Source organism: Anguilla anguilla, chromosome 11, assembly GCF_013347855.1.
Source record: "Anguilla anguilla isolate fAngAng1 chromosome 11, fAngAng1.pri, whole genome shotgun sequence".
Classification (NCBI taxonomy): domain Eukaryota; kingdom Metazoa; phylum Chordata; class Actinopteri; order Anguilliformes; family Anguillidae; genus Anguilla; species Anguilla anguilla.
The window spans coordinates 15,181,506-15,194,527 of record NC_049211.1 but is presented as its reverse complement, the minus strand read 5'-3'; the positions used below and the strand labels follow the sequence as shown (position 1 = coordinate 15,194,527).

The window sequence follows — 13,022 nt, the reverse complement described above, 5'->3', positions numbered from 1 at the left end:
ATTGTGTCACCAGAGTGAGGTAAAACTTCTACTTTTGGAGGGAAAATGTGGGACCATACTTTGAAATCTACTCAGGTACCAGAAACAAAGATACGTATGTAATGAATTTTGAAGTGTGATGTATCAGGGTTTATATTTTATGCATTATTTTCATACACCTTTCAGTTATGTATACACCGGCATACTTTCTGTAATCCATTTTACAGGAGAAAAATAGATGCAACAGCCATAGTGTATTAAGTAGCAGGCTAGTTTGGCCTTGAAATAAAATAGAGCAAATGTTGTCATCCCTACAAGAATTCAGAGGGACTGAACTGAAGTTACAGTAAACCAACAGCCAATATAAACCATATTTTGCATGTGACCCCTGAACCATTATGGGTCAACCATCATCCAATCTTCTATTCGTGGATAAAGCACGTAAATTATGCTGGTATAATCACTGCTCCACACCTACAAAAAAATAAAGAAAAAAAAAGTAGTCCGGGTGAGTCATGCACAATGATATGCACAGCGCCGCCATGTGAACGAATCCATCCGTTCAACGCTGTGGAAGTTGTGAGGCACTGTATACATCCGACCATCCGCCAGGGGAAGGCGCCAGATGTAGGCTTTCAACGCATGCGTTCGTCATTCCATTTTGAATTGGTCACCAAAGCATAGTTACAAAGCTCGAAGCAATGATGCCCCCTATTGGCTGCAAGTTGGTACTTACATTTGTACCCTATATTTCATGCACTTGGAAAAACAGCCTCCGACTAATGTTGTTTTATAGCCTACTGAAAGAGAAATCCATTGTGAGCATATATGTTTCTCCAGCAGGTAAAGTTTAGGTACCCCCCGGGTCCTTGTCAGCTAGTATTCTTCAACTCAACTTGTCTCGATCGGCACAATAGGTCTCTTATGCTAATTGGATACATATGTCACTTCCGGTCTTTTTCGTACGCCATTTTGGAGGGGTAGGTTCTGGACTGGAGGGTCTAAGCTGTGGAAGAAGAGGGAAAGAAAGATTGATTATGAATAATAATAGTGCTAGAGAACATCTGTTATATGGCTCATTGTAGTGTCTGCAATAACGTTACCTCGAGTCATGCCCCTTCATTAACTATATAATTTAGTAAGGATTATAAATGTAAATGAGTTACAGTGATACATTACTTCATCACCGGCAACCGAACAGAGAGAGAGAAGGACAGCTCCGGGTCGGATAGTAAACGGAGTCGAGCTCCCTCTTTCGGTGTGGTGTGTCCGCCTGGAGATCAGACGGCGAAGTGGCTCGTCCGGCTGCCCAGTGTGAGGAAGAGGAGGCAGAGAGAGAGCAGCGGCCACCCTTTGTCTCCATTGCGGGTTTTGGGGTACACGAATAGCCTTGAACTGGGTACCGAATTTCAGACAGGTAAAGTGGACCGACACCGCTATCAAGCCATAGCTAATGTTACACTGCTAGCAGGCTAGCAAGGTGTCGTTAGCCAGCTAACATAACGTCTCTTTTCCTCTTTGTAAGGTCGATGAAAATGGAGAGGGTTGCTCTGTTAGCTAGCTAAGCTAGCTGCATATTTATCTAACGTTAGCTTGCTAGCCCACATTGCGAATCTGTTTCCTCGCGAGTTGTAGGAATGCTGTGGGTAAACACCAGGTGGGTAACTGCTGCCTAGCTAGCAAGCCGATTTAATTTAATGGGACCAACAGTGTAAACCGAGGCTGATGTTCGTTTTCTTTTGACAAAGGATTTCTACTAGCTGGCTAACGTTAGCTAGCCGGACGTTTTCGCTCTCAAACTAGCAAGCTTCCTTGGCAGCTAGCTCACTAGATAGCGCGAATTTGTGGGTGGCAATGAGGGGATGGAAACATTAATTGTGATTTAGATAACGTTAAATTTACAAGTAGTTACCGGATCTGCATGTTTGGAATAGTGATCAGTCATTTTTCAGATATCCGCACGGAGTCTGAGACGAACATTGCAGGAGAGGAGAGAGCCGGGTCGGCACCAGCGATTACAATAACAATTGATGGAATGTTTTTTCCCTCGGTCCATCTCACCAATCCTCCTCCCTCAGCAACGTGCTAACATTCGCTATCTGACGTTAATCTTCTTGCAAGCAATCAGTACTGTATATCAGTCAACCAGTTTGCAACACGTTGACAGCTTAAATGAATGTGACTCCTGTTGTTTGTAAACTAGGTGTCGCGATGTATCAATAGCTAGCTACTCACTGGACACAGTAGCTGGTTAACTAACATTAGTTATTCCAGCCGCGTTCCACATATAAACTTACGTGTATTCATCATTCATTTTGGAAGCCTTTCCCTTGCGATGCTCACAAGAAAGCACAATGTATGTAGCTCTGAGCTGTCGATCCTTGCGTCTCGACATATTTGCAGGTATGTTAGCTTGCTGGCTGGCTGTTGATGGAGCCTCTACCGACTAAGAGTGCGGTCTTCCTGTGGAATCGGCTCTCCTCGCCCGTATATCCAAATAACAGTTATTTCTTGTGGCAATTAATGAGAGGAAAGCATGTTAATATACTTTAACCATGTAGGTCTTTGACTAGTCTAGCCAATTAAATGCACCCAACAGTACCACTGGTCTAAAAGACACCTCGCATATTGTTTTTTATTGCACCCCGTAATAACTTTTCATTGTTCACTGTTGATGTAACATTTCCCTCTTTTGATTGTTCGATTTTTGTGAGGGGTAATAGCTAACATCTTTTCTGAAACGTGACGGCAAGCTTTGCCAAATTATATAGTGTGTCAGGCTGTGCCATTTTGAATACTCAAAAAGTTTTTCAGACATCGTTGATATTTTATGGTTTTCGATGACAGTAGAAAAGATTCAAATATTACCTCCCTAGTCAGTTTCGTACGAATTCAGTCTACAGCTGGATAGTGTCTGTGCGTGCAGTACCAGCTACCCTAAGCAGGGCAGGCTAGACCCTGCCCCCACCCAAAAAAAAAAAAAACCACTGCAGACATGTCGTAGATGTTGGGCACCGCTGCTGACTCAATAGGAGGCGCCATTCTGTGATCACGGGGAGAGGCTGCAAAGGCTGAGCTGGGAAGCTTACATAACAGGGAGGCAGAGGCGCTCTGTAGCGCCATCTACAAGCGATGGGAGAAAGCAAGCAAGTCGAACAGCCTGTCAGCCAATCAGCCAGCATTATCCTTCAGTACTGTACTACTGTACTGTAACTCCATGGCTTCTGATTAGTGAGACAGTCCCAGTCCGGCACTATTGGAGGCCAGATTGATTATGGAACCATTGATGTTCACACCATTTTTAGGTAAAGCTATAGCTTTTGTTAGCTGTGCCTGGAGCTAACTTTGCTTTGTGTTCAAGACTCCTGTACTTTGCCATTGCATGCTGGAATGCTGGGGATCAGTTCTGTCTGGGATCAGGTTAGATGCTATGATTTGAGCTGGATCACCTGTAAAGGCTGACCTGACCTTCAGGAAGTGGTTTGCCTACAAAGTGCATCCGCATCATCAAGTGTGATTTTTAACAGAATCTTACTGAGCAAAAAACACAAATAATTTTGTTTGGCTGTTAGTTTATGTGTCTGAATCCATTATTGTTGGTTGTGAATGTGTTTTCGTAAAATCTGCATCTGATGGTGATCGTGATGTATTCTGCATAGACACACCTGCTTCTGCAGCTTTTGTTTGTTTAGTCAGATAATTACATTTACAGCAAGCCTACATTAATCTCATTTTAAAATCACTGAGCAAAAGTAGGTAACATATTTAGATTAATCTCTTGATCATTCTTATTGTTAGATCATGGTTGTAGTCGAAGGTCATTCCATGTCAACTCAGTCAGGGCCGTTACGTGACCCCATCTTTTTTTGCTTGGAGATTTTCACTTCAGTTGCGATTTACTTAGTCATGTATACATGGTTTTATAAAAATTTGAATTACTTTTTTTTTTGATTTCCCCTGGCAATAGTCAGTCTAAAATTTAAAAATGACATTGAGCAGAACAATCTGAAGCTCAGTTTAGATGCTGTAATTTTGTGCAGCAGCTCGATTGACAGGATGCAAAAAGGATTTTAAAGAAAAAATTGTAAAGAACCTCTAACTCTTTATTTAATTACCAGCTCACCCTAGACTTACAGGTTAACAATATTTTTATTACCGTATGAAACTTCAATGCGTACCGTAGTACCCTTTATCCAAGGTACTTAACCCAAAAGCCTTAAGTTAACGTCCAGCTGTACAAATGGATTGTGTGTTAAAAATGTAGCTATGCTATGCAAGTCACCTTGGATAAGAGCGTCTGCTAAATGCCTAAATTGTATTGTAAAAGTGAAAGAGGTTGCCATTTCTAATGCCACGGTTTGGTTTGCAGGGGTTGTGGACTTTTTGCTGGAGATATTTATTTATTTATGAAGATATAAATTTATTTTTTGGGGGTGGGGGGTGTGGCGGCGGGTGGTGGATTGGACAACAAAATGTCCTGATTTCTGGTTAAGTAGACTTGGAATAAATTACACATTGTTTGTTGTTTTTGGACTTCAGGCGAAAAACATGTTTCAGCTTCCAGTGAACAACCTTGGCAGTTTACGTAAAGCCAGGAAAAACGTGAAGAAAGTTCTGGGGGACATTGGTTTGGAGTACTGCAAAGACCACATCCAGGTAAGTGCACAGCTGTTATGTGCTATGCTCTTACTGTTATTAGCACTGGGAAATGTGCTATTCCTGCTTCTGAGCATGTCGGTTCTAGGGAAACACCAACCATTATGGTAGACCTCTGTTGCATGCAGCTCCGAGTTGTCTGATGTCTTGTGTCCTACAGAAGTGAGCGCACTTAAGGTGCTGGGAGATGGGCTGTTGGGGGGGTTGTTATTTGCTTGGAAGCAAGGGGTAAAGTAAAGGTAGTCTTCACTCACACAGCAAATAAGACCCGCAGTACTTGAAATATTAGATTGGTCTATGAAAGTGAAGAATATTTTATTGGCTCCCATTTGATATGGGTGGGGGGGAATACACAAGTAATTGTTTAATCATTGTTACATTTTTAGTCATAGCAAATTAGTATAAATTGATGCCGAAGTATTGTTTGAGCAGCATCAAAACATCAGTTACTTTGTTGAATGTTAAAGTGTTCTGTAAATATTAATGGACGGAAGTATTTGTCTGTGCAACCATGGAGATGTGTTTTTACATGGAATATTGGCCTCTTGAAGATATCTGCTCTATAAACTCCTTATGGCCATTGCTGTATTTTCTTTTTGAAAGTTCTTTTTTTTGCACTTTGAATGAAAAATTTCATGTCACGTCTAACTGTATGTATTGGTTAAAAAAACTTGTGGTGCAGTGACTCTTCTACAGCAATATTGGTAAATAATGACAAGATACTTCCAAGACACAACTTTTTTATATCAAGTCAGTATAATGTATATGTGTGACTAAAAGTGTTTAACACGCTCTCTCCTCTGTATATTCATGATTTATGAAGTTATTTGTTTTTACACTTTTTATTCCTTTTATCTCCCCCTTGTATAGGATTTTAAGGATTTTGTCCCCAATGACTTCTATGTGAAGAACACTACCTGGGATGATGTGTGTCTTTGGGATCCATCATTAACTAAACTCCAGGTGGGTTGCACATTCACCACCACCCTTGTATCCTCTCTATCATCACATACTTGTTCGCATATTGGTTTTCAGTTGTAGACAGTGGAAAAAACTTCTAGACACTGGTTATCCACTCAGTACGTCTCAATGCACACTGAAAGTCGCTGGCCTCTATGTGCTAGTCAGTACTTTAATATTCATTCTCTGTGTAGATCAATAAATAATTACTCCTTTCTTTATTTTGAGAAAACCTTAGTGTCCATCCAAGCACACATTATCACTTTACCTCTGTATTGACCACCAAGTTCTTAAATCTTTTCTAGATTCTGATAATCCCTTGTTTATTTCATGCTGGAGCTTACCCTTGCTTCTCTCTCTTGATTGGGTGGCCCAGGACTACAGGTCAAAGCCGTTCTGCTGCTCTGGCTGCCCCTTCTCCTCCAAGTTCTTCTCGGCCTACAAGAGCCACTTCCGCAATGTGCACAGCGAAGACTTTGAGAGCCGAATACTGCTTAATTGCCCCTACTGCACCTACAATGGGAACAAAAAGACCCTGGAGACACACATCAAGCTGTTCCATATGCCCAACAATGTGGTTCGGCAAGGGATGGGTGGCACGCAAGTGGGGTTGAAGGATCCAACACGACTGGACATCAGCCAAAAGCCCAGGCCAGCCGACAGCGTGGAGCAGGCAGTGTACTACTGCAAGAAGTGCACCTACCGTGACCCGCTGTACAACGTGGTGCGCAAGCACATCTACAGGGAACACTTCCAGCATGTGGCCGCTCCTTACATGGCCAAGCCTGGCGAAAAGTCTATCAATGGTGCCGCTGCCGGGAACACCAGCTCCGCCCGCGAAGACGCCCTCCACTGTAAGCGCTGCCTCTTCGTTCCTCGCTCCTATGAGGCACTGGTACAGCATGTCATTGAGGACCATGAACGCATTGGCTACCAGGTCACTGCCATGATTGGCCACACCAATGTCGTGGTGCCCAGGTCCAAACCTATCATGCTACTCTCGCCAAAGACCCAGGACAAGGGAATTCTGGGAGTGACACAGAAGGGTGCCCTGGTAACCACCGGTGTGCGACCCCTTTCCACCCAGCAACTGAGTCGGATCGTCATCCCCAAAGCTGGCCTAAACTCAACGGGGCTGCTGTCCGGGGTTCATCTGAAGCAGGGGCCGTATGCGCTAAAGAGTGGGGGCACAACGCAGACCTTCTCTAGCGGAGGCCAGCAGGTGCGCATCACATTGCCCGGCAATGCGCAGGTTTCCGTCCCACAGCAGTCACACACTGTCAAGCAGCACCTGCCCGGTGGCAATGTTCGCAGCCCAGGGGCTGTTGGGTTAGTGGAAGGTCGGAGCTTGCAGTCAGGGACCTCTTCCTCATCATCTTCCTCCACTCTCAAGCCCGGATCACTGCCCTCACGAGTACAGGCTGCTGCTGCCACTGTGGCCTCGGTTGCAGCTAAGAAAGGGGGCACTTCCATTCTTGGCACCTCCTACACACAGAAGTGGAAGATCTGCACCATCTGCAATGAGCTCTTCCCTGAAAATGTGTACAGTGCGCACTTTGAGAAAGAGCACAAAGCTGAAAAGGTACCTGCTGTAGCAAATTATATCATGAAGATCCACAACTTTACCAGCAAGTGTCTGTACTGTAACCGTTACCTGCCCAGCGACACTCTCCTCAACCACATGCTGATCCACGGTCTGTCCTGCCCCCATTGCCGTGCCACCTTCAACGACGTGGAGAAAATGGTAGCCCACATGCGAGTGGTCCATCCAGTTGAGGTTGTTGGTCCACGCACAGACTCTCCTCTCACTTTCGACCTCACCCTCCAGCAGGGAAACCCCAAGAACATCCAGCTGATCGTCACCACCTACAACATGCGGGATGCTCCGGAGGAGTCTGTTGCCTTCCATGCCCAGATCAACTCTTCTGCTGCCCAGAGCAAAAAGACGCCCCCTAAGATGCCAGACAGCCTTGATGTGCCCGTGAAGAGTGCGCCACAGGCTGCCGTGCCATACAAGAAGGATGTGGGCAAGACGCTTTGCCCACTCTGCTTCTCCATCCTGAAGGGGCCCATCTCCGATGCACTGGCGCACCACCTGAGGGAGAGGCACCAGGTGATCCAGACAGTGCACCCTGTGGAGAAGAAGCTGACTTACAAGTGCATCCACTGCCTTGGTGTCTATACCAGCAACATGACGGCCTCCACCATCACACTGCACCTTGTGCACTGCCGTGGTGTAGGCAAGACACAGAACGGGCAGGAGAAGCCTAGTGCACCCACAAGGGTGTCCCACCCAACAGGTGTGGCATCCCTCAAGCGTGAACTTGAGCACTCAGACCCAGCTTTCCTGAAGCGGCGGAAGGTGGACCAAGAGCACAGCCCCGCTTTTGTGGAGAAGCCAGAAGAGCCAGTTGTCTTGGCACTGGACCCCAAGGGTCATGAGGATGAGTCCTATGAAGCACGCAAGGCCTTCCTGACAGAGTACTTCAACAGGCAACCTTATCCGTCACGCCGTGAGGTGGAGAAGCTGGCTGCCAGCCTGTGGCTGTGGAAGTCAGACATCTCCAGCCACTTCGCCAACCGGCGCAGGAAGTGTGTTCGCGACTGTGAGTCTAAAAAACCAGCTGTGCTGTTTGGCTTCAGCATGCGGGAGGTCAACCAGCTCAAGCACGAATTGAACTTTGACCCCGAGTGGTTTTTTGAGAGCAAAGAAGAGGAGGAAAGCCGAACGTCCAAAACATACATGGGTCGTTCAGCAGACTCCATCAACCGCCGCCTGGAGGAGAGCGCTGCAGCTGCTGCAGCCTTACTCAAGCAGGGGAAACAAGGTGTGAATGCCAACTGTAGCCAAGGGCCACAGCGGCCTAACAGTGCCAAGGCCGGGTCCACACCTGTTGTAGGCAGAAGCGACCAAAACAAGACAATCGAATGCACCTTAAAACAAAGAACTGAACAGCACTCAGAACCCATTGCCCTGGACTCCGAGAGTGGGTCAGAGGAGGAGGGTGAGAAGGAGGAAGAGAAAGGAGGAAAACGGTCTAATGAAAGAGACACTCCTGCTGAAGAGCTGATGGAGATAGGAGAAGGAAGCGGTGAAGAAGCAGCACATAGAATGGAAGCTGACACCACGGAGGAAGAGGAAGATGATGTGAAGGAGAGTTCCGTGAACAACGACAGGCTCAACCAGGCAAAGGGAGCCACCCCCCAGGTGAGTTCTCCATGTGGCTCAGACTCGGAGGAAGGGCCCTGGGAAACGGAGGGGTCTCATGGTGAGAATGGATATGGGCCAGCCAAGCAGCAAGAGAGGCCAGGGAGAAAGGAGGAGGCAGTATCGGTGCTAGGGAAGAGCCATTCTTCAGCATGGCAGGGCAGCAGCAGCCAGGGCAATGGAGAGGGCAGGCAAGAAGCCCTACTGCTGGATCAAGCAGCTGGAGGCAAGGAGCCAGGGACCGGCATGCTGTCTGGAGGTGTGGGGTTGAGCAGCCAGCAGGCATGAGGAATACACACCGACAGATACACAAATACACTTACATACACACAGACCATGCCCAAGCCCCACTACACCAGAACTTAAGACTTGAAATGGTCATGGGTGGTAAAGGGGGAGGGGATAGGAAAGGCTCCTCCTTCTTGGAGTTCACACTTAAGCCATCCAACAGCATAGCAAGTCCATGTAAAAGGCAAACTTGACTGCTTTATGTTAATGTTCCACAGTGGCAGGAATGAAACTGCTTGTTTTCTGGGCAGGAAAACGAAATGTTGAGGATGCACCAACCAAATGGTACAAAAAAGTTAAGTTTTGCCTTGAGTTTACTTTCTTTAGGTATTCCAATATTTACTTACTGAAATGTTTATTTTGCCACGTGAATTGGGGCAAAAATGACATGTTACAAATTAATAGTTTTAAGGATGAAAAAAAATTTAAATCCCTAATTTTTTCATATAGTCATACAGAATAAAGGTAGTTAGTGTATATTTGTACAGTCTTTTAGAACTGTTTGAAGAGACTCATCACATTGCTATTGTGCATCCATGATAAATTTGCTACTTTTTGTGCACAAGCTAGACTCATAAGTGAAAAAAACAATTGTCCACTTTCCCCTATGGATAAAACTTGCTTTAGTGGCTGGCACCTTTTTTTTCTTTCTTTTTTTTTCTTTTTTTACAAAACCATAGTATTTCACAAAATAATGTATCTATATATGAAATGCAAATTTAAAGGAACATAATCCCTTGCTTATTTTGTTTGTTTTTTGCGGTAAATGATAACTTTGGTTCTGCGATGAGAACTGTATTCGTACCAACACCCCCTCAATCTGTCACAAAGTTTTACCAATTTCATTATTCCATAAGTATGTACTTTGTAGTCTAGACTGTGTTTAAAGCAGCCTCGACAGAGCTGTACCACTTTTGAATAGTTTTACTTTTTAGAGAATTGACACCTGCTACCACGGTGTTGTGAACATTTCTCATTATTAATATATGACTCACTGTATGTATGTTAATTTGTTATATTTTCATTTGTTTGTATTTTTTCGTTTAAGCATTTCTGAACAATAAAGTGCTGTATTGTGCTTCTCATGGTGTTCCCCCTGGCTTGCTTTTTTACTAACACATCTCGTGCTGATTGAATACTTCAATTCATGTACTTCCGCATCGGCCCATTTCTATTCAAGGAAATGGGCAAGCCTCATAGAGAAGCCTTGCTATCGCAGGGTAGATGCATACTGTTATTTGCTTCTTCATTTAAGAATTCCATACCTGCACCCTGGACTGATAAATTCGTGTGGTGATATAATGTAGAAAAGGATTAAAATTATGACCGTGGCTGCCTTCTTCAGGTTTGGGTCAGGACATAATAACACAATCAGGACATCTGCACCATAATTCCCTCTATACCTGATGTGTAAAGGCAAGTATGATGACGTTCACCATACACGGCTTTGAAGACCGTCTCACCCTCTTTGTGAGTCTGCAGTGAGCTATATAGCATGTCACATTTTAGTTAGCCAATATTTGTAAATACTGAAGAGAAAAGGAACATTTTGGTCTGGAAGAATGAGCTGATTCTGTTTCTTTTTTGCAGTCCAGTAAAATATCTGAACCTGTCAAAATATTCAGCAAAGATATTCCACAATAGTTGACATTAGCTGTGTGAGTTCTTTGCATACTGTGTTATGAGGAATGAGGAAAACGTTCTTCTGTCCTGAAGAGTGTTGAGAGCACAAAGGGTTGCCATATTTCTTCTTCTGAGGGAAAGAAAGTGCATGCTGAACTTGTTACACAGAATCAGGAAAGGAGGGAGCTGGAGAGTCAAAGCTAGCTCAGCAGAGCACACTGCTAATTCCATAAGAAAGAAAAAAAACATCAAGCACAACATTATGCCTATGCTGGCCTGGCTAAAGAGATGAAATAAATGGAAACAGTTCTTCTGAGGAGGAAAGAGTTAACTAACTGGTGGACAACACAGAAAGGCGAGTGTAGGGACAGAGCAGTGGCTGCAGGCTGTAAGTAGGGAAGTTGGGCTGTAGGCCCTGATCTGCAGTGATGTGTGCAGCAAGCACGCCAAGCAGCCCAGGAGGAAGGCTGGGGGAGGGGGTCACTATAGCAGAAGCTGTTCTGCTTCAGGCGCCCCCTGGAGACAGAAATCAGTAAACGGTGCTTTACTGACCCCAGTGGTAGATGGGAGGAAGTGTGGAACATGGGATGACTGGGAGAGCAAAATTGGGGTCACAGCAAGAGTAACATGAGAGTGTATGCTTTTTCATTTTTCTCCATATTCACCTGGGGGCTATTGCTAGGTTGGATCATTCCTGTGTACTCCTGTATGTTCCACTTTGTATTGAATTTTATTCAGGAATTCTACATTATTGCTTTTAAAACAGTAGCAGCATTCCACTTCAGGTGCAGGAAAATCCCTTCTGTGTACACTCAACTTTAAGCGCCTGCAGCTTCAGACTTTGACACACATGACACATTATTATGTTGTATTGTTAATACATGTATTGTATTGTGATGGTGTAGATGCTCCTCATCTGTGCTGTCTTGGCAAGGACAAGGGGTACTTTGTACCACTACAACGCAGAGGATTGGCTACAATACTGAGCCAAAACCAACAAATCAGAGAATGAGAGAATATGAATCCCATTCTTTAAGGGTAAGCACCACATAACTACATCCCCTAAAGTTATTGGGCTAATTCTTTTTGGTTTAGAGTTGTTTTTAAAAAAAAATTATTATTAAATTAAGCTGAAATTGTTGTTGGTATGGCTTAAAATGTATCAAATTGATCACTCCTGATGGAAACACCCAAAGTCAAGCTGGAAAATTACTTCTGTGATGTGTGACATCATAGGGGGAACACAAACAGCTATACTATCATGACTTAAGGTTGAAAAGATGACGAAAATGGACAGCACTGAAATATTTGATTCCGAATCAAATCAAACACCTGCACCCTGGACTGATGAATCTGTGAAGATATAATAGAGAAAAGATAAAACTATGACCTTAACTGCTTAGGTTTGTGTCAGAAGACTATTTTAATGTATAGGTCTAGTTATTATAAAACAAAAGAAAACAATTAATATGTCCTTAGTATCAATGGTTAGTCTGTTTTGCCTTCAGTTCTTTTGCTTTTAGTAGTGTACAAAGGAAAACAACTGCAGGTTAACAAGTCATATTAGTTCATTAGTACTGCTGAATGAAATGCATAAATAGTAATTTTGCATTTTAAGAATCCCATGTGTAGTTATTACACAATATATTATTCAATAAGAATAATGGGATGACCTTCAGTGATTGCTTAACTGATGGATTCACGATAGGACTGAATTAGGTGCACTTCTATTGGATGCGTTTTTCCTTCAATTTGTTAGTCCTATAGTTTTTTGGTTCATTTCATTGGACTCATTGAATTGGGACAGGTGGGGTGTGCTTTCAGAAGAGTTCTGGTGGTGGTGATTGGGGAGTTCAGGAAGGTAATGAAGGGCTGTGATACATTTCTGCATTGCCCTTTGATGTAGCTGTAAGTTTTTCCATGTTTGAGTGGCCTGTTAATAGGTTAATAGATCACAGAAAATACACACACATCCAAAAACTGTAAAGACAGGTGGAAAACAGAACAGTAGACTGAAAAAAATGCAATAAAAAGTCTACGCACTGTGCATTATCCCCAATGCCACAAATTTATTAACACCAAGAAGTGTGTAACGAGCCTAATGGCTCTTAATAAGAGCTTACTTACTTTAAAGTGTTAATACAATTATTTCACTGGGGAGCATACAAAGTGTGTTCGTCCTTTAAATAGGTTAAGCCATTGTTCTGCTCACTGTGTATATTCATCCATCTATTATCTATACCTGCTTATCCTGGGCAGGGTTGTGGGGGGTGCTGGAGCTTATCCCAGCATGCATTAGGTGAGAGGC

General features: G+C 43.9%; 1 protein-coding gene and 1 long non-coding RNA gene across 2 annotated transcripts; one reads left to right on the top strand and one right to left on the bottom strand.

The window, feature by feature from the left end:
• Positions 1 to 102: 102 nt before the first annotated feature.
• LOC118207816 lies at positions 103 to 2,266 on the bottom strand. The gene is made up of 2 exons (XR_004761462.1): positions 1,892 to 2,266; positions 103 to 985 (listed from the first exon to the last, which is right to left on the bottom strand). It is a non-coding gene; the product is annotated as an uncharacterized LOC118207816 (long non-coding RNA).
• On the top strand, positions 953 to 10,176 carry adnpb (activity-dependent neuroprotector homeobox b). Its single transcript, XM_035381890.1, has 4 exons — positions 953 to 1,396; positions 4,519 to 4,635; positions 5,506 to 5,598; positions 5,972 to 10,176. Exons 2-4 carry the CDS (start codon positions 4,528 to 4,530, stop codon positions 9,089 to 9,091), a joined length of 3,321 nt encoding a protein of 1,106 aa, XP_035237781.1. The 5' UTR covers positions 953 to 1,396; positions 4,519 to 4,527; the 3' UTR covers positions 9,092 to 10,176.
• Positions 10,177 to 13,022: the final 2,846 nt, after the last annotated feature.

Coding starts and splice junctions, on each gene's coding strand:
- adnpb (XM_035381890.1), top strand. CDS start 4,528: ATGTTTCAGCTTCCAGTGAACAACCTTGGCAGTTTACGTAAAGCCAGG. Junction 4,636..5,505: donor ACTGCAAAGACCACATCCAG/GTAAGTGCACAG, acceptor CCCCTTGTATAG/GATTTTAAGGATTTTGTCCC. Junction 5,599..5,971: donor CATCATTAACTAAACTCCAG/GTGGGTTGCACA, acceptor TGGGTGGCCCAG/GACTACAGGTCAAAGCCGTT.